Genomic DNA, 21382 nt, shown 5'->3' on the forward strand with positions numbered 1-21382 from the left:
GAAATATAATTACATCACTACACAAAAATAATATATGGCTTATTAAGTTGTAAATAATGGCTAATATGCCCTTTCTATTATGTTAAGTTAATCATTAATTACTATTGTGTCCATGCTTAACTAGTGCATAATTGTGAATAAACAAATAATTAATTACTAGTTTAACTAATGCATTATAGTGTAACTATAAAGTAAGTACTACTAAAGGGAACAATATGTAATATTATGGGAATAAAGAGGTAACTATCAGGAAAATTAACATTATCTATACTGTAAGCATTTTCATTAGCAGAGATTATTTATGTATACAACTTTATTCTTTATTTAGAATAAAAAAGTATACATCTCGAATGGCATGAGGGTCAAAGACGAGTAAACGGTGAGGACATTTCTGCAAGTACTGTATTTTTAGTGTAACAGTACAGAATAATAGCTAGAGATGTGGGATTCTTTCTTAACATTCATCTGTGGCAAGGACGAAAAATAAGAGGAACAAGAGGAGGCTGAAGCCAAGCAAGAGAAATTAATGTGTTGTAAATCTGTAAAAAAGAAAAAAAGAAAAGAAAAAAAAACACGTACACGTACACGTAGTTACATGAAAGTTATGCTGTAAATTCGTTGTAATTATGCTAGGCTATGTACCAGTACTTTCTAAACTTGTTCTGAGGACCCCCTCACCATTGAACATTTTGTATGTATCTCTTATGTAATCCAATAAGGCAGTTTTACAAAATATGCAAAGTTGGCAAGTTTCAGAAGCACTGGGCAAGCCATGTTATTTTTCAGTGTGGAATTAAGGGGTCCTGCAGTTTTATTTTTATACATTCCACTGCCTTCTTGCATGTTTGAGATTGCAGAGCTCTCAAATAGGGAGGAGTAGGGCACAACCTAATGGTTTTTGACTGTCTCAGTTTGTGTAAATCTACTTGGGGTTAAGAGTATTTATTTTTTCCCACATTAATTGCACACGTTTCATTAATACAGTGTATACTTTTTTTTTTCTTGATTTATCCCAAAAGGATGGAAGTGAAATGTGAAAAGTGCCCCAGAGGTGGGTACATTGGAACATGTGAGGGGGCACATTGTAACATGAGCAAATGACACCTTAAAATTATATCTGATATAATCAAAACAATATCCAAAACAAACTAAAATGTTTTGTCAATAAAATACAATGACTAACTTTTTGAAATAAAATAATGGCATTTTTTTATGATAAAAAATACACACATCTTTTATTTTGACAACAAACACATCGCTAATACAGCTATACAGCATAGTTAAAAACATGATAAAAAAGAATAATTTCTGATCATTAACTCTCAGTCCTTATTTACCATTTTCTCATGGTTTCTCAAAATAATTCCTAAAAGTATAGAATATAATATCTTTGTTCTAATAGGGGCTCGTTACAATGCACCCCACCTGCATGGCTAGGATTTAAACCGTGTCTAAACCGTGTTTAAACCGCTCGTGTCTTCTGCTGTTAGATCAGCATTAAAGAACAATCTCAACCGTTAAATAACATATCTAAGATTCAAATAATATCAGATTTGTCTTCTTTTAAATGTTTAAAAAAAAACAGAGGTGAAAATAAACTTAATTTACTTTTGCTAAGGTAAAAAAAAAATGTTCAGTGATATCTCCCAAAGAATTTTTAATTTTGGCGCTATTTTTTGCGTGTTATGAGTGTTACAACTAACCTCGCGTTAGGTTGTGCCCCCTGCTCCCCTATACATACCCAGGGTACCATATTTGAGACTAACCTCCATTAGATTGGATGATTTCCTAAAGAAATTTCATAGAGTTTGTGAGAATTCTAATTTAAAATATGTAAATTATTAATTTAAAAAATCACCTTTAAAAACATATCTTCAGTAGTAAATCTTATTAATTTCTTATTCTTCACTAAATCAGGTGAAATTTATCCCATGAATTGAACATCTGTTCCAATCAACAAGTAGTCCTGTGCAAAAAAAGAAAAGAAAAAAAAGAAGAAAAAAGTAAATTATTACGATATAAAAAATATTATACTTATTATTATTAATGTTATTATTAGTATTATTACAGTTTTTCTCAATTGCTAAAACACTAAAACCCATCGGCTGAACAAATTTCTCAGTTGTCTGAACTCATTTAGCTAATTGTGCAGTCTGTTGTCAATACCTTAAACTATTTCACATGGTAAAACACAATTTGCAGATCTCACTTAGACTTTTCAGCAAAACTCTAAACACGTTCTCATTGTCAAGACACATACTGCTCTCTAATGCACATGCCATTCATACGGGTTAACACAAGTGGCAACAATCAAATACAAATGGAGAACACAATGTCATTGATTGAACACAACCACTCAAAACTGATTTAACCTGTTTCAAATGATGAGACAACCAATATAAGTACAGTGCATTGTAGGCTGTATACTGTTCAATTAACAAATCATATTGCCCTGAACATGTTGCTTTCCATTTGTTTATAGTAGGCTCCTGACTGCTCAATAGATTTTAACTCGTTGCAGATTCATATCAACAAAGAACAAAGGACAAGTTTGTGAGATAAAGAGTGCAGTACTGTAAAAATCAGCCTAATCTAATGAAAATGCATATCTATAGCACAAATTGTATTTATCGTGCGATTTATATGCCAAAATTAGTTTTTATGTGCATATGTTACGCAGTTTTCGTGTGCATATGATATGTCCTTTATATTGTGTTATGTACACATACTCCAAACAACTCAACCTACCCAATGGGGTGACAATGCAAATCATATGCACATAAAAAAATAATTGTGCCGTATAAATCGCACAATAAATACAATTTGTGATGTATATGCATTTCATGAGAATGAGTGTTGAAAAATAGGGCTACAAGCAAGAGGAAGAACAAACAATTGCAAAGCAAAGCAGAGTAGTAATAATTTCAGACCAATTTTGAGCTACTATGATCACAAGACAATGACAGAAAATATGAAATTTGTTTTCAGATTAAAAATGTAATTCTGCCTGAGAACTATGTTTTGAACAATGTGTTTTATATTTTTTGCTGTATTGTTTACTGATTGCTTGATAGTGTTTATCGTTTTGATCACTTTGTTTATGATTTGAGAACAGTGTTTGAATTTGAACACAGGTAAAACTGTTTTGAGGCGAAAGTTTCATTTTGCAAGAGAAGTTTTGTGAATAGTGCTTGAAGAGGAGGTTTTGTGTTTAATGGTTTCAGAAAATGGAGCAAGGTTTCAGAAATAGTGTTTAAGCAATTGAGAAAAACTGCATTATTAAAACATTAGATGGGCATTATATAAAATACTATCACACTAATGCAAACCTTTAAAACCTGGAGTTGACTGTTTACAAGCTGCATCTTTCCAATGGCAGGAAGTGGGTAACCTTCCTGTAAACGAGCTGAGAGGGAAGTCCATGATTAAATATATAAATAAATATATAAATAAATCTCTAATCTCTTAATTTTTTTTTAATTTTAATCTTGGGTGGTTGTCTTTACCCTGCTTTAACTCTGGGTAAAGGAACATTTCACAATTATAATTTAGAGGGGAGGTTAGCCCTGCTTATTACCAAGAGTTATAAAACCCTGTAGGGTGCTGTGTTCGAATGTTACGGATATCCTTATCAATCATCAGCCAAATTATGAGCTATGGAGCTATGACGTGAAGCAAGATAACTCAGGATTCTGTTCACCCAGAGTATAGATTGACACAGGGTTATTTTTAAGTTATTTAATTATTTAATTTAATTATTTCAAGAGTGAAAAGCCCTATTGCTACAAAGTGAACTGTACGAAATTAACAATTATCTAATAACAATAAGAAAAATAATACAAAAAAGTCTTACCATTTATCTTGGGAATCACAGCAACTTTCAAGACTATTTTGAAAATATTATCAAGAGATGTCACCTATTGATTCAAATTTTATGATGAGATTCTGAATGACTGCTTTCAGATCAGTAAGAAAAACACTTTTCATAATTTGCAGTGCTTCTTACCTGGAATGGTCCCACATAGCTTTTTGCTAAGCTCATATAAATTCTGTTATAAGAAAAGTATGCCATTTATATCAATCCTTTAAGAACTTAAGAAAATAAACTAACATCAAGTTGTATATGGATAGACTGTGTGTATGGCTCCAACACTCACTTGTTAAGGGATACATTTCCTGCCAGTTTGAGTTCAGTCACATATATGTCGGCACTGACACTGCCCTCCTGTTGGTCCAAGGGAAGATTCATTCAAAAATATAATATATAACACATCTAACTCACTTTGAGGTTATCCCTCCTGGTGCATCTTACCAGATTGAGGACAAAAAGTGAAGATAGTGTGCTGTTGGGCTGAATAGCGTAAGCTGTCACTGTACTGCTTGCCTGGACAGTCATGTTATTCCTTTCAAATGTAATGATCGGCTCCTTCACTGTTTCAACCAACAGCTTCATCATCAGACCAGGATACATTTTTGCAATCTGAAATAAATCACTTTAGACTTAGGATTTTGTTTGTGTGTGTGCTTTGAATTTAATGACTGAATATGGCTTTTAATTTTTATACTTGAGGAATGAATGTGCCAAATGTCCTTGTGTTAAGATGAATTGGAGAACCAGAGGGAATCTGCAAAAAAACAAACATATGGTCTCTTAGGTAGCTGCGCTCAGTTTCCTCTCTAATAAAGACCAACAGATCATTCTTCATCTATATCTGGCCATCTTGTTCTGTCATCATTGTACTCTATTTGGTGGTCATATCTGGGGGAAGACTGGGACACAGCATCACACTGGATGACATTTCTATAAGCATCTAAATCCTGCCATGAGCTGATCTCTTGTGGCTGCAAGAGTGATTGTGAAAATTGCATTGCAAAAAGGCTAAACATATAATTTACTCATTAAAGTGACTCACTAATTTAACATTAATGTGCTATGCTATTGTGCATGGTAAGTTGTCTTTCTGTGATGAACAATCAATTCACCTTCATTTATGTAGTGCTTTTTACAACACTGATTGCTTCAAAGCACCTTTACACTGATAAACGCTAGAAGAAAAAGCTTAGAAGAAAAGCTAATGTAGGTTTTTGAATGATTAACTTCTGTTGTAAAAATTAGTTATTTAATTTGGTTCCATAACAATACCATCCTCAACTAAAATAAATTAACAAAAACAATGCATTCAGGATGCCCATCCGCACGGCAACAGCACCTGTTGGCCGGAGAATGCAAACCATGAAATAGGTTCTGAAATAGTTTTAAAACTATACTATTATCACCCCTGAACTAACCCCAAACAAGGCAAATCTGCGAAAACTGCAACGGCATGTATGTAAGCGTTACGTGTTTAGCCTATAGGCAAATAGGCATTTGAATATGTAGGCTATGTGCATTTGAATGTGCATTTAGCCTATAGGCATTTGAATATGTAGGCTATGTGTGCATATGTGTTTTTATCTGTACAGATAGGATAGGATAGGATAGGATAGGATAGGATAGGATAGGATAGGATAGGATAGGATAGGATGCGAAGGGACGGGGCAGGATGGGAAGGGCCAGGCCAGAATTTTGAGACCGCAATAGATGTGATGGAGTATAATGCATTAACTCTTTCCCCGCTAAACATGGACTTTTCCGTTATTTGTGAGAAAATACTTCAAGGCCAAACAAGGAATTTTCCGGGTTTCTGTGTTTTCATTGTCGGACACTAGGGGACATTATTGCTCATATTCTGAATGAGTACTGAATCTCCTGATCAAAACACACTCGAGGAAGATGCAGTAAAATGTCTCGGTTACGTATGTAACCCTCGTTCCCTGAGGAGGGAACGGAGACTAACATACATACATAACCGAGACGTTCCCTTTTGTTCAGTCACTCCGAGTAACGTCAGTGACTGACGAATGGGGGTCTCAATGTAATCATGCCACTTGGCTGTCTTCCAGTGCCCTGTGTAAGCACGAGTGCCCTGTCGTAAGACTAGTACGGCCGAAGGCCTCCCACTTATCACAGGAGATACCAAGGTACACTGGGAGGCATATTCCAGGTGGAGATATGCAACATAATGCATACCCATAGGGAGGATTTAGGAATACACATATGACCCGCTAAGGGCTGCATATGGAAGATCACTGGGGTACCAGCCACAGGTGGATTTTTAACACCAGGAGGTGGCAGGCTTGCCAAGGGAAGACACCCACTCAGGGAGGCTTACGGTGGAAATATACATGTGGGGGTGACCCGGAGGGGGAGCCATGCACATGGGGCACCTGGCCGGACACGAGTGTCTGGGCTGAGTAGGGCAGACTTACTTGCATCGGCGTCATCAGTGCTGGAGGAGCTCAGGGCTTTCGGAGAAGCACACCTGAGAAGAATATCGCACGTATCCAGTCCGTGGAGTGGAATGGCGAGCAAGCGAAGACACCTGAACCAATCCATTTCCGGCCACTTGTAGAGGCAAGTACATAGTTGGATACAGGCTCCACTCGGAGATTGTAAAATCTGGAGAATGTGTTCGGTGTTGCCCAGCCTGCAGCTCTGCAGATGTCTGTTAGTGGAGTGCCATGCACTAAAGCCCAAAAGGAGGCCACACTCCGAGTGGAATGTGCCCTAACCCCAAGGAGGCATGGGCGCCCCTGCTGCTGGTATGCCAAAACAATGGTGTCCACTATCCAGTGAGACCTTTGCTTTGAGAGAGCCTTCCCTTTCAGCTTCCCACCATAACAGACAAAGAGCTGGTCTGAGGTCCTGAAACACCGCCTGTCTACGTAAGCGCGAAGAGTGCGTACTGAACAGAGCAGTGCCAAGGCTGGGTCTGCCTCCTCCAAAGGCAGCGCTTGCAGGTTCACCACCTGGTCTCAGAACGGAATGGTGGGAACCTTGGGCACATATCCAGGCTGGGGTCTCAGGATCACGTGAGAGTCACCCGGCCTGAATTCCAGGCCCGCTTCGTCAACCAAAAATGCATGCAGGTCCCCTACCCTCTAGATAGAGGCCAGTGCAGTCAGGAGCGCTGTCTTCATAGACAAGAACTTAACATCTACTGACCGCAAAGGCTCAATGGGGCCCTCTGTAGAGTAATTAAACAGTAAAGTAGAGCCTCAGTAGAGAGGTCCCCAAAAGGGTACGAGAGGAGCACGAGGAGGAAGCAGTCTCCTCGCACCCCTTTAGGAATCTGATGACCAGGTCGTGCTTACTTACCGGTTTACCGTCCAAGAGGTCATGGTAGGCGGCAATCGCAGCCACATAAACCTTCAGGGTGGAAGGAGACAGCCTTCGATCCAACCCTTCTCGGAGAAATGACCTCACCGACCCGATCAGGCATTCCCAGGGGTCTTCTTGGTGAGAAGAGCACCAACTGATGAAGAGGTTCCACTTGAATGCATAGGCCTGCCTCGTGGACTCGGCCCTAGCGGAAGTGATGGTAGCCACCACGGGAGGTGGTAGTTACTCAAACCTCCCATGTCCCATCCAGGAGCCACACGTGGAGGTTCCAGAGATCGGGACGCGGGTGCCACAGGGTGCCCCGTCTCTGAGAGAGGAGATCCTGTCTCAGAGGAATCAGTCAGGGAGGGGCTGTCGCAAAGAGTACTAGTTCTGGGAACCAGGTCCGGCCGTGCCAATACGGGGTGAACAACATGACCTGCTCCTTGTCCTCCCTGACCTGGCTCACTGGCGAGAACGCATACTTGCTTAGGCCCCACGTACAGCTGTGCGCCAGTGCATCCGTGCTGAAGGGGGGGATTCTGAAATCCACTGCCGCTTCAATATACCTGTATATATTCATATCCTAATTAACTTCATAATCAAAACCTTAATTAATATTTATCTTCCTATATTACCTATATTATTATAATGATTCTATCCAGTTATGATTTTGTTTTAGTTTCTTGTTTTCTAAAGTGTATATTTGGTCTCTGAGGAGTGACTGAGGGTCTGGCCTAGAGATGTGTGATGTGTCACTAAATACTGGCAACAAGGTCATATGTTTGGATTTTGGAGGTATCACACACCCCTAACATGTCAGGAGTGCAGTAACAGCGTTTGCTCACTTAGCCCGGCTTCCAGATATGAAATATGGATTTGTCTTTCATTTAATTATGTTTTATTTCTTTTATATTTCCTTTTACTGAAACACTAAAGACTCAAGATGAATATTGCCTGTACTATTGTGTGTCCCTCTCACTAAATGAAAGCACATGTTATCAGTATGTTTTGGTAAGAACTAGTTAGAACTGGAGCTTAATCAGCTCCAACCTTGGAGAGACTGTGTATCTGTGTATGTGCGCAATATTCTATGTTACAGATCAGAATGGTGTTCAATGGGCAGCCTAAGAGATGGGTGGACTTGTTGTTCTGGGCAAGCTGGCACCTGCTCCAGATCTGGAAGGTCACTACGGGCCTGATTCTGGGGTGAAAGCATCAACAAGTGACACGTCAGTGGAAACGTGCATCAGATTAACTGACTCGAGTGGAAATTTACCATGACTGTGCATTGTCTCTGAGCCAATCAGAACCATCCACATCGCAGTAATGACGTGGATAAGACCTTGAAAACGGTATAACTGTTGGGACAATTGTATGTACGATAGGGCGAGGCAATGAGACGGTGAGAGAGGGAGCGCGGCCTACGAACTCCTTGTGAGACTTGAAGCTGGCTTCTGCTTTTGAAACTGCAAACTATTCTTAAGTAAATTTTTCTTTTATTTAATTGGAATCCTGACTCTGTCTTCATTTCTTCACTACTGGTCCTGGGTCATAAGCTGTTAACCCCTAACAGTGCCGAGCGTGCTCTCGGTCAGGGAATAGTACAGGCTGCAATGGGACGAGTCATGGGAGGCAAACAGATCTACCTGTGCGTCCCTGAACTGATCCCAGATTAGCTGGACCGACTGGGGATGGAGTCTCCACTCCCCAGGGATTGGCTGAATCCGTGAGAGCTCGTCGGCTGCACGGTTCAGGATCCCCAGGATATGGACAGCACGAAGGGACCTCAGGCGCTTCTGACTCCATAACACGAGATGGCGGGTGAGTTGGGACATGCGGTGGGAGCGTAGACCGCCCTGGTGGCTGATGTACGCTACAATGGCCGTGTTGTCCGACCTGACTAGTACGTGTTGACCCTTCAGCAACGCTCGGAAGCGGTGCAGGGCGAACCGTACTGCCAGCAACTCGAGGCAATTGACAGGCAGGTGGTGCTGGCTCTATGTCCAGGAGCCCGCGGCAGCATGTCCATTGCACATGGCACCCCAACCCGTAGTGGAAGCATCTGTTGACACAACAAAATGCCTGGAAACTCGTTCTAAGGGAACACCTGCCCGTAGAAAACTGAGGTTCTACCACTGGGTGAGTGTCTGTATGCAGGCCCGAGTCACTGGGACCCGGAGCATGCCAGACTGCCATGCCCATCTCAGGACTTGATCGCGAAGCCAGGGCTGAAGCGGTCTCATATGAAGCAATCCGAGCGGCGTCACCGCTGCTGCAGATGCCATTTGCCCCAGAAGCCTCTGAAACAGTTTCAGTGGAACTGCACTCTTGCTCTCTATTTGACGGAGGCAAGTCAGCAGTGACTGCTCACGCTCGCCGGTAAGCTGCGCGCACATGGCGACCGCGTCGTTCTCCATACCGAGAAAAGAGCTCCTCTGCGTGGGGCAGAGTTTGCTCTTCTCCCAGTTGACCTGAAGGCCCAGACGAGCTAAGTGGTGGAGATCCAGGTCTCTGTGTTCGCACACCTGCTCCCGGGAGTGGCCCAGTATGAGCCAGTCGTCGAGATAGTTCAGGACGCAAACCCCTCTGCCTGAGTGGCGCAAGGGCTGCCTCGACAATCTTCGTGAAGACGCGAGGGGACAGAGCTAGCCCGAATGGGAATACTGCATACTGATATGCCCGGCCTTTGAACGCAAACCAAAGGAACGGTCTGTGTTGCGTAATGATGGACACATGGAAGTACGCCCTTCAGGTCGATCGCTGCAAACCAATCGTGTGGATGAATGCATTCGAAAAGGCATTTCGCAGTCAACATCCCGAACGGAAGCCTATGAAGGGATCGGTTAAGGACGCGAAGGTCCAGGATTGGGCATAACCCACTGGTTTTCTTTGGTACAATGAAGTAAGGGCTGTAGAAGCCGGACTTCATCTTGGCCAGAGGGACGGGCTTGATCGCGCCCTTCGGCAGTAGGGTAACGATCTCTGTATGCATGACAGGGGCATAGGGCCCCACCATGGTGTAGCGGACACCCCGGGATTGGGGAGGAGCCCGCACAAACTGAATCGCGTACCCAAGCCTGATGGTCCGCGCAACCCAGCGGGACAGTCCCTAAAGCTGAAGCCAGGATCCCAGGAAGTGCACCAACGGGGTCATACGGAGAACAGCCTACCCACGGTGGGACAGCGAAGCAGCTTTACCGGCCCGGACGTGGGTGGCATAGTGGCCCGGTGTGGGGGAACTGGTAACGGCTGCGCCCTGACAGAGGAGACCAGGGAAGAACTCACATTCCACTGGTGTCTGCTCTGAGAGGGGGCTGGCGACAGAGAGGGACGAGAGCTGCGTGCCCAGGGGTGGCGCGCATTGCCGTCACCGGTCTCTGGGTGCTCAGGGATGGGTTAATCAGTTCTTTCTTTACATAGGGTGAAATACAGAGTGAACAAAAGATTCTCCCCCGGCCCTCCCCCGGGGGAAGGAGCGGTCCTGCCACCGTCCCCTGAAAGAACTGCCTATCCCAGAGCTGTCCGCACCAGGAAGCGCCGCTCTGCGGTGTGGCCCGAGTGAAGGATGCTGCTGTGGCCACGCGGGAGCGAGGGGGTCGCAGGAGGTTGCAGGAGGTCGCCCTCAGCGGCGAGGAGGCTGAGGTAACTGTGCCGGCGGCACTTTAGGTGCAGCAGCGGGCCGCCGGGGCAGTAAGTGTTTGATGGCCTCAGTCTGTGTCGTAAAGCCACAACTACCACAGCCACCTGGGGTTGGTATGGCTTACCCCACCAGGGGTGAAGGGCTGGGTGTTTGCAGTTTACCTTGTAGAGTTGTTCCTGTTTGCCGGCAAGCCCGGGGAATGATGAAATGATTGGAGTACAACGCTGGCCAACTTACAGTCCAAGTGATGTTTTATTCAGGCAGCTGTCTCTACACACGTGCTCCAAATTAAATTCAAAACAAAGATGACGAAATAAACAAAATACTCAAATTAAACAACACAAAACATTAATACAAATGCTGAGAACAGCAAACTAGGCATTAGGCCTCACCTCACAGCATAGCCATACATGCTACAGCCCTTGGGCTGTCCCTGGCCCAACTCCCTGAACCTACAAACACTCAGGCTTGTATAAGCAAATTTCCCGCCAAACACTCATGGATCATACCATCTACGGGGGTCGACTCAGCTACCACCCCTAACACAAGAATAATGGTTTAGACCAACAGTGCTATCACATTCACATTTAAACACAATTCAAATCATGAATATCATTGATCACACTATAAACAATACTAAATAAAGAAAATATAACAGTCCACAAAGTCTGGGTTCAATAGCTGCCCTCAGCTAAGCAACTCGGAATGAACCCAAGACTTTAAGACAAATTATAATTATGAAACTAATAAACAAATCATAAAAATAATAAATCAAAACAATAATAATGTGAACGAATGTTCACGTGATGATGAGCCCTGTGTTCATCATCACACACCCCCCTCCCTCTAAACAGTCACGACCTCAGGAGTGACATGACAAAAAGTCTGCCATAACATTCAACACTCCTGGTCTATACTGGATTTCAAATTTAAAAGGTTGAAGGGATAAATACCATCGTGTTATTCTTGCATTAGTGTCTCTCATTCTTCCGAGCCATTGCAAAGCTCTATGGTCTGTCTCAAGCACAAAGTCTTTTACCAATCAGATAGTACCTTAAAGTGTCCAAGGCCCATTTGATGGCTAGAGCCTCTTTCTCAATTGTGGAATACTTAGTCTCTCGAGGAAAAAGCTTTCTGCTTATGTACTGCACAGGATGGCGATCTTCCCCTTCACCCTGTAGCAGTACTGCACCCAGTCCTAGCTCAGATGCATCTGTTTGTACCACAAAAGGACAATCAAAGTTCGGACTCTGCAAAACGGGGTCTTTACACAAACAAGTCTTAAGGTCTTTAAAAGCACGTTCGCATTCGGATGTCCATTTGACTTTAGTGGAACTACTTTTTTTTGTAAGATCAGTCAACAGAGCAGCTCTGCTGGCAAAGTTAGGTATAAACCTTCTGTACCAACCTATCAAGCCCAAAAATGACCTGACACTTTTCTTCGTTGCTGGCGGTGCACATGCCAAAATTGCTTGTAGTTTGTCCACTTGAGGCCTCACTGATCCTCCTCCAGCAACATAGCCCAAGAAAGAAACTTCCTCTTTAGCAATCTGGCATTTCTTTGAGTTTACCACCAGGCCTGCCTGTTGAATTCTTTCAAACACCTTTGCCAGGTGCCCCAGGTGCTGTTCCCAGGACTCACTGAAGATGACAATGTCGTCAATGTACGCTGCTGCAAAACTGTCCAGACCCCGTAACACTTGATCAACCAGGCGTTGAAAGGTTGCTGCGGCCCCGTGCAGACCAAATGGCATGTACTTGAAATGAAATAGCCCTGCCGGAACACGAAAAGCAGTCAAGTTCTTAGCAGAATCAGACAATGGCACTTGCCAATAACCTTTACACAGATCTAAAGTTGTCAAATACTTAGCTTTGCCTAGTCGTTCGATCAGCTCGTCGACTCTTGGCATCGGGTACGGATCAAAAGCTGATACCGCATTCAGTTTTGAGAAGTCCACGCAGAATCTGAGCGTTCCGTCTTTCTTTGGCACCAGTACGACTGGGCTACACCACTCGCTTGTTGAAGGCTCAATGATGTCCGACTCCAGCATCACTTGCACTTCCTCTTTAAGGGCTGGAATCAGGCGTGCTGGTACTCTGCAGTGTGTTTGCCTGATCGGCTCTGTTGCTAACAGACGAATATTATGGTACAAAAGTGTTGTTTTTCCTGGCTTGTCTGAAAAGAGACCCCCTGGTACCAGGTTCTGGAACTCTTTTTGCTGCTTAGGTGATAGGTGGTCTATCAGTGGGAAAGTTGGCTTTGGATTTACCGGAAAATATTGTTCCTCCAACTCCTCTTCGTCCTCCACTTTCCTCGCCCACAACTGCTCTGACCACGAACCCTTTCTCTCGTTCCAAGGCCTCAAAAGATTAATGTGAAAAATTTGAGACTTTTTCTTACGATCAGGTACAGAGATCTCATAGTTCGTGTGACTTAGCTTTCTAAGCACTTCATATGGTCCTTGCCATTTAGCCAACAGTGAACTTTCAGAAGTAGGAAGTAATAACAGTACCTTCTGACCTGGCATCAGCATCCTTTTCCTACTTGACTGGTCGTACCAGTGTTTTTGCTGCTGCTGTGCTTGTGTCATGTTAGCCCTCACCACCTCCGTCATCGAGTCCAATTTCTCTCTCATCTTCATAACATATGACAGAATGTTTGTTTGCTCACGTGCATTACCTCCTTCCCAAGCCTCTTTTAGCACATCCAACTGTAGTGATTTTTACTTTTGTCCACCCAAGGACACTAAGTAAGAGAGTGATTGGTACTCACGTCACCGCTGACGTTGTGAATTAGGATCACACGTCACTTAAGGTGTGGTTATGAGTACATCAGATGACCACCTTCCCCCCTCTTAGTTTGGGACACTAGTCAAGGCCTTTTACCTTGGCTGTATGAGAACACTCCGCACAGGAGGCTGCCCAGTCATTTATAATGAATGTAAAGGGGGGGAGAGTTGGTCAGCTGATTTATCTGAAAGATTGGTGAGATTTCTAACTTGTAGAGCCTTTTCTGCCTTATCAGCACAAGGAAGACACAATTGTAATAAAATAGATTTTATTAACAAAAGATAAACAGAACAATTAACACAACTACTAAATGAATACAATGAATGATAAAGGAATAAAGTGCGTAAAATGCGTAAAATACATGTGAGTAAGTTAAGTGTGGCTATAGAAGAGATACGTTATCTTACGGAAAGATAAACTGTTGTTTCTCTGAAACTAAGGTGAAGAACCTTATTATGTATCAAACAAATAAACGAAAGATTATTTGTTATTAACTAGCATCAGTTATATTACCTCTAATGTAAATTAGAAAATCATATACTGATAATAATCAACAATGCCAAGGTCTCTAGAAAGAGGTTTGGTTAAGTGATATTTACGTTCCACGTGGTTGAGTAAGCAGTCCGATGGTGATGACTTCTTCCAATGGTTTTGCTGGGAGACAGTGCAGTAAAGAAAGGAGCTGGAATCTGTTTCAACAGCCTTGAACACGAAGATCTGTGGGATGCTAATCTCCTGGGGCACCAAAGGGTCCTAAAATCTGGAACACGCAGATGAGGCCCTGAAGTAGGTGCAGAAGGTCCTTAATCTGGAACACGCAGATGAAGGAACCTTGAAGTGAAGGTTTGCTCTCCTGAGCTTAACCTTGTTGCAAATGTCTCTGTGTGTCTTCTGCCTCTTTGGACCAGACACTTGGTCAATCTGCTCTGATCTCTTTAGCATGGAGACTCGGGACGTGCTGTAGTCGTCTCGCTGGACTGAAACTCTGAACGTAGTGTTGGTTAATGTCTCTTTCCTCACAGGCTGGAGGCTCAGAACGTTGTCATATCTGTCACTGCCTCACAAGCTGTAGATTCAGATCCTCGGATCTTGTGTTGTCTCTCTGGTTAAACCAGAGGCTCAGAACTTGGTTGCTCTGTCACAGTCTAATCCTTGGCGGACAGACTCAGAACTTGGTGAACTGTTTGTCTCTCGGATGTGGAGACTCAGAACCTGATTGCTCTGTCACAGTCTAATCCTCGGCAGACAGACTCAGAACTCGGTTGCTCTGTCACAGTCTAATCCTCAGGGGACAGACTCAGAACTTGGTGAACTGTTTGTCTCTCACATGGAGAAGACTCAGAACCTGATTGTTCTGTTACAGTCTAATCCTCAGGGGACAGACTCAGAACAAGGAGTGTCTATTGAAAGGGTACCTTTATCCTTTTCCGAATAGGAGGAGATTGCAATTTGGCGCTTCTCCATTCCAGTGTTGCTATTGGCTGCTGGCATCAGAGAGGGCACACAGTGTGGCCCACCCTTCTTTCCCCTGTGGAACTCATTTGCATACTGTACACAGTTAGAAGTCTTTAAAGGGTCTTTAAAGTTCATCAATGCATTTCTCACTTTCCAAACCACCATCAGAATACCCTTGGCAATATACTAAACACATAGACACCAAACATGATGGAAAAAGATTGAACTGTCATGTGTTCATTCATTTGTTCATTAACAGCTGAATTTGTGGAAGATGTTGCATTACAAATAGCTGTCACTGAGAATACTTATTTCTCTGAATAAGTATGAGATGGATATGTGTAGTTTACATCAGTCTTAAGGTTTCCAAACATAGTTGTGAATGGATTTGGATGGATCAGTTTTGGTCTTTCTTTGTTTCACCCACTACTGCTGAGGTCCCGAGGAATGTTTATGGCCGTCACAAATCAGGTCATTAGGGATCCGTCTCTAGATGGGTGAAGGGCAGAAACTGCATGTGGACCAATGAGAAGTCCTGTCCTTCCTGGGCTTGGTACTAGAGGTCTTCTTCTTGCCCTCAAAGAGGTGTCTGGCTGTTGTCCAAGCATCTTTATCTGATGGCATTGGACATCTTGTTTGTGCTAGTCCAACAAGATCCAATCAAAATGGAGCAAACCTTTGTCCACTGTTACGGGCAAAGAGGGGCCCGACCATAAACTGGGCCCTAGAATGTGCTGTTCACTACACAACGGTCCACGAACTTGACGTCCATATAGCATCTCAAATGGTGAAAAACCTGTTGATGACTGTGGAACTTCCCGGTAAGCGAACATTAAATATGGCAACCACTGGTCCCAATCCGCACCTGTATCAGACACAAACTTGCGTAGCATTGACTTCAATGTCTGATTGAATCTCTCCACCATACCGTCAGTCTGAGGATGATAAGGAGTGGTCTGTATCGGATGTATGCGTAACATTGAGCAAACTTGTTTCATTAACCTAGATGTAAAGTTAGTGCCCTGATCTGTGATTATCTCTTTAGGCAATCCTACCCGAGAAAACAGTTGAACTAGTGCATTCACCACCTGCCTTGTCTTGATGTTTCTGAGAGGGAACACCTCCGGATAACGAGTAGCGTAATCTGCAACTACCAATATGTACCTATTACCCACTCTACTCCTTTCCAAAGGGCCTACAATGTCCATTGCAATACGAGAAAATGGTATGTCAATGATAGGCAAGCTTACCATAGGTGCTCTGTCACTCTTTCTAGCTGGCCTCACCAACTGACATTCTGGGCATGATTTACAAAAATCAACAACATCAGTATAAAGTTTGGGCCAATAAAACCTGCTAGCAATTCTAGACAGCGTTTTCTGTTGACCTAAATGTCCTGCCCATGGCACTGAATGCCCCAATTGTAATACCTTTAACCTCATCGCCTCCGGTACTACCAATCTCTCACATTCCGCACTCACCAAATACAACTTGTCATCTTTAACCCTCAGCTGATCTTTCTGAATTAATGTTGATGCTGTATTACTGGTTTTAGCTTTCTCAAACAATGGCTTCAAAGTTTCATCCTGCCTTTGTAACTGCACAATATCATGAGGAATTTGCTCAAGCTCATCAGTATTCGGTTTTGGCACAGTTTCCCTCACTTCCGTACCCACAACTTTATCATGACGTTTCTCCCTCTTAGATTTTCTATCTTTAGCAACCACATTAAAAGGTAAATCCTGTAAAAGCTGTTTACTGGACTCTTCTTGTTTAGCCTGTGCTCTTGTTACAACCATAGCCTCCGCTACCCTTTTGTCACTCTGCAACAAATCCACCAACACTGGTACATCTCTGCCTAATATCACTGGGTAAGGTGCTTTGTCAACTACACCCACAATCAAACTGTAGGCCTGGCCTCCAATTGCCATCACAATCTCGGTTTTGGGATACTCTTTTTCGTCACCATGAATACAACAGACTCTCAGCTTATCCTGTCTCAGTACATTTGACTTTCCCAAACACTCTGGTCTCACTAATGTCTGACTTGAACCTGAATCTACCAATGCTTTAAACACTGTGTTTCCAATCTTCACCTCAACTATTGTATCAGTATTGAGTTCAATCTCATTCAGCTTCAATGAAGATCTTAACTCATAACACAGGCGCGTATTAGACACATTCTGCACCGGACAATCAGGTTTTTTATGTCCTGGCTGGCCACATGCATGACATATAATTACTGACCGTCTGTTGTACTGGCTAACACCTCCTGCCTGCCTATTGTTACTCTGTGCAGAACTAGTTTCTAACTTTCGACTATCGTCATCATCAAAATTTCTCAGACCACCACCCTTAGCATCCCCAGACTTACCGATTGCGCTGTGGTTGACGCCTTGCCACCGTCTCGGCTGATGTAACGATCGCCTTGCCGCCATGAAGGTCTCTGCCAGTTCTGCAGCTTGTTTGCTTGAAGTAGGGCCATTCTGCTTTACCCACGTCCTTACTTCTGGATTCAGCAATTTGAGAAACTGTTCCAGCACGATTTGATCACCAATCTCTTGTTTGGTTCGTCGCCCCGGGACCATCCACTTTCCATACAGATCTTTAAGTCTTACATACAGCTCTCGTGGCGTTTCATCGTCGCGTACATTGAATGCTCTGAACCGTTGCCGGAATGTTTCTGGGTTAATTTCAAACTTGTCAAGTATCACTTGTTTAACGCAGTCATAGTTCAATGAATCATCAGGCTCCATGGCCACATAAGCTGCTCTTGCCTTGCCTGTTAGCAACGGTAAGAGATGTAACACCCAGTCTGGTCTCGGCCAATTGCACGCTTGAGCAATACGTTCAAAAGTCATTAAATAATGCTCAATGTCCTCTTCACTTGACCATGGGAGCATTCTAGGGCTGTTAAAACTTGTTAAACAGTTACCTTGTCTTTCCCTTGCGTCTGCCCCTGCTGAAGTAGTCCCTTCATTTCGTTCTTGTTGTCGTCTCGTACGAACTATTGGAGCCGAAAGCCCCTCTGCAGCCGCTGGTGTCTCACCCACCTCTGACGTTCCTCCTAGCAGTCGTTCTTGCCTTTCTTGATGAACCTCAGACTGAAGTTGTACAAACTGATGTTGAAGTACACGATATTTGTGCTCGTTACGTTGCACTTCCTTTTCCAGCCGGTCTTCTCTTTGTTGCTGACTATGTAGAAAAGTTTGCAGCATTGCAGCAATCTGCCCTGACGTACTCTCTGACGCCATTTCATCCTGTGCTAGAGACGAACTTGCCACCTCAAGCTGCTCTGCTGGTCTACCGTCGTCTTTGCCCCTCGCCCCATCTTGTTTCTTTGGCGGCATTGATTGTTATGAACTCGCCGGAAAATCAGCGTCTGCTGCTTTCCTTTAAACGAGGCACAGCTGTGACTGCTTAGTTTTCTTGCTTGTGTACTCCTTTCCCCTTTAAGGCCTGGAAGCACCGCTGCCACCATGTGTCGTAAAGCCACAACTACCACAGCCACCTGGGGTTGGTATGGCTTACCCCACCAGGGGTGAAGGGCTGGGTGTTTGCAGTTTACCTTGTAGAGTTGTTCCTGTTTGCCGGCAAGCCCGGGGACTGATGAAATGATTGGAGTACAACGCTGGCCAACTTACAGTCCAAGTGATGTTTTATTCAGACAGCTGTCTCTACACACGTGCTCCAAATTAAATTCAAAACAAAGATGACGAAATAAACAAAATACTCAAATTAAACAACACAAAACATTAATACAAATGCTGAGAACAGCAAACTAGGCATTAGGCCTCACCTCACAGCATAGCCATACATGCTACAGCCCTTGGGCTGTCCCTGGCCCAACTCCCTGAACCTACAAACACTCAGGCTTGTATAAGCAAATTTCCCGCCAAACACTCATGGATCATACCATCTACGGGGGTCGACTCAGCTACCACCCCTAACACAAGAATAATGGTTTAGACCAACAGTGCTATCACATTCACATTTAAACACAATTCAAATCATGAATATCATTGATCACACTATAAACAATACTAAATAAAGAAAATATAACAGTCCACAAAGTCTGGGTTCAATAGCTGCCCTCAGCTAAGCAACTCGGAATGAACCCAAGACTTTAAGACAAATTATAATTATGAAACTAATAAACAAATCATAAAAATAATAAATCAAAACAATAATAATGTGAACGAATGTTCACGTGATGATGAGCCCTGTGTTCATCATCACAGTCTGCCTCTGGGGATGACCAAGAACTGTTGGGCGCAGCCCTCGACCGTGCTGCCAATAAGGCCAGCCTGGGATATGGGCGAGTTGAGGAGGCGGGCTCACTCAGCCTTCCCACATCAACCAAGTAAGGCCAATTGTCTTTCCCGGACCACAGCTGTGGACATCTCCTGACCCAGGGGGCATGTGGTCACCTACACCACCCGCGGGGCGGGATCAGTGGCGGCACGCAGCTTGTAAGCCCTGGATCAGCTCTGTCCTTGTGCATATGCATCTTACCCCGTAGCACTGCTGAACTATGCCACCGAAGTAGACGAGCCAACAGGCTTGGGAGGCCGCTTAGGATAGCCTCACCATGTCAGGTCAAAGCACTCCGTGGACACCGTAGTGCGCAACAGAGCCTCTGACTGAGGGGGAGGGACCCCAGTGTACCCTTAGGCCGCGATGCCTCGAGGGCAGAGAAGGCGGAGGAGGCCACCGAACGGTCGTGGGAAGACACAGTGATCTCCCAGACTGCGTGCACTCCTCATGCACCTCGGGAGCAAAACGGTCCACAGCTGTCGGGTCCCACCTCCAAAAAATTAAATGAAAAAAAATTTAAAATGAGATTTCTGTTTGATTTTATATTTTTAGGCTCAGGGATAGAAAATGGATAAAAGCTTGAATATTCAATATCTACGTGTGGGCTTACATTAAACGCCCCTTTCCGCTGATTGGTCAACCAAAGATCTACCCGTGCTGCTCTCGGTGTTTCCAACGGTTCCATGCAGAATAGCCAACCCGATCACAAGTAAATGTGTATAGTACAAGTATGCAATATCATGGAATGTATACGCCAAAACACATTTTGGCTTTCATATGGTACGCTGTTGTTCATGTGCATATGATACGCACTTTATGGTGTGCATATGACACGCTCTTGGGTAGGATGGGGGTGTTGGTGGAGGGTTCGTCCTTATAATATGGCATAAAGTGCGTATCATATGCACGCGAAAAACACCGTAGCATATGCACGCCAAAATTTGTTTTGGCGTATATTTTCCACAACATTGCATACTTGTACTATTTATATGCATTTTCATGCTGCTGGACGGATTCTTAAAGTGTTTAATAAACTCTCTCTCTCATCAAACAACCGGACTAATTATTTGACACAGATCGCGCTGGACTGGGACGAGAAAGGGTTCTCTTAATTATAAGCATGGATTCGACAACCAACGTGCTAGAGAAATATTAGCTGATTTATTATTTCAGAAATATTAATGTAGGCTACATTGCATCTGCTGCGAGACCCACTGGACAGCGAAAGATAGATACATTCTAGCGAAGCGCAGACCAGTATCAATTTAAGTGTAGGCTAAATATGCTGCAGTGCAGTCATATCTATTATTTTAGACAGCAAACTGAGTTTTGGACAAGGGATGAAGCTTAAGCTAAGCTTACTATCACAGCGCATCTGCTGTTTTGGTTGTTATTCTATTCGTTTTTAGTTTTTTTGTTGTTGTTTGTTTGTTTTTAGATAATATAGCTTTATAATTTTTTAGGGCAATTATTTTATATAAATAAAGGCAAGAATTCTAATATTTTTTTTAATATATTTGTCCTCTTTTTATGAATTCTGAAGTGGCATTTAGACCTATTTGTAAACTGTTTTAATGCTGCTCGGAAGATTAACACATAATTACAATTACATATAGTGTTATGAGATTAAATATGGAATGAATTTTGTGCCATAATTAAACAAATAAATCCATCATTTTGCAAACAAACACGATCTGCTTTGCAAAGGAAAACACGACTTGCAAACAAACAGAGAGCGATGTGCAAATGCAGTTCGTGTAGATTTTCTCACAAATGCAGTTCGCGCTGATTTTCTCAAAAATGAAGTTCGCGCTGATTTTCTCACAAATGCAATTCTCTTCCAAAACAGCAGATTTCAGGCATGTAATAATTCACTCTTTTTTTTGGGGGGGGGGGGGGGGGGGGGGTAAGCCTTTTTGGACTATTCACAAACAGTATTTGCATTAATTTGAGTTAAATAAATTATTAGTCCCGAG

At 43.3% G+C, this 21382-nt stretch overlaps 2 protein-coding genes across 3 annotated transcripts in view; both read right to left on the reverse strand.

The window, feature by feature from the left end:
- Positions 1-216: 216 nt before the first annotated feature.
- LOC137057979 (bactericidal permeability-increasing protein-like) overlaps positions 217-21382 on the reverse strand; it is a 130693-nt gene continuing 109527 nt past the window's right edge. For both annotated transcript variants that reach the window (XM_067431098.1, XM_067431099.1), the window contains exons 10-16: positions 4566-4625; positions 4313-4480; positions 4158-4225; positions 4007-4049; positions 3854-3917; positions 3330-3406; positions 217-1966 (exon numbers count right to left, since the gene is read on the reverse strand). In XM_067431098.1, coding sequence (XP_067287199.1) covers positions 1925-1966; positions 3330-3406; positions 3854-3917; positions 4007-4049; positions 4158-4225; positions 4313-4480; positions 4566-4625 — 522 coding nt within the window. In that variant the 3' untranslated portion in view covers positions 217-1924. The remainder of the gene's footprint in view (positions 1967-3329; positions 3407-3853; positions 3918-4006; positions 4050-4157; positions 4226-4312; positions 4481-4565; positions 4626-21382) is intronic.
- LOC137058838 (uncharacterized) lies at positions 15731-19242 on the reverse strand. The gene has a single exon (XM_067432339.1). The coding sequence runs from the start codon at positions 18437-18439 to the stop codon at positions 15731-15733; it is 2709 nt and encodes a 902-aa protein (XP_067288440.1). The 5' UTR covers positions 18440-19242.

This window comes from Pseudorasbora parva, chromosome 22 (assembly GCF_024679245.1).
Source record: "Pseudorasbora parva isolate DD20220531a chromosome 22, ASM2467924v1, whole genome shotgun sequence".
NCBI lineage: Eukaryota > Metazoa > Chordata > Actinopteri > Cypriniformes > Gobionidae > Pseudorasbora > Pseudorasbora parva.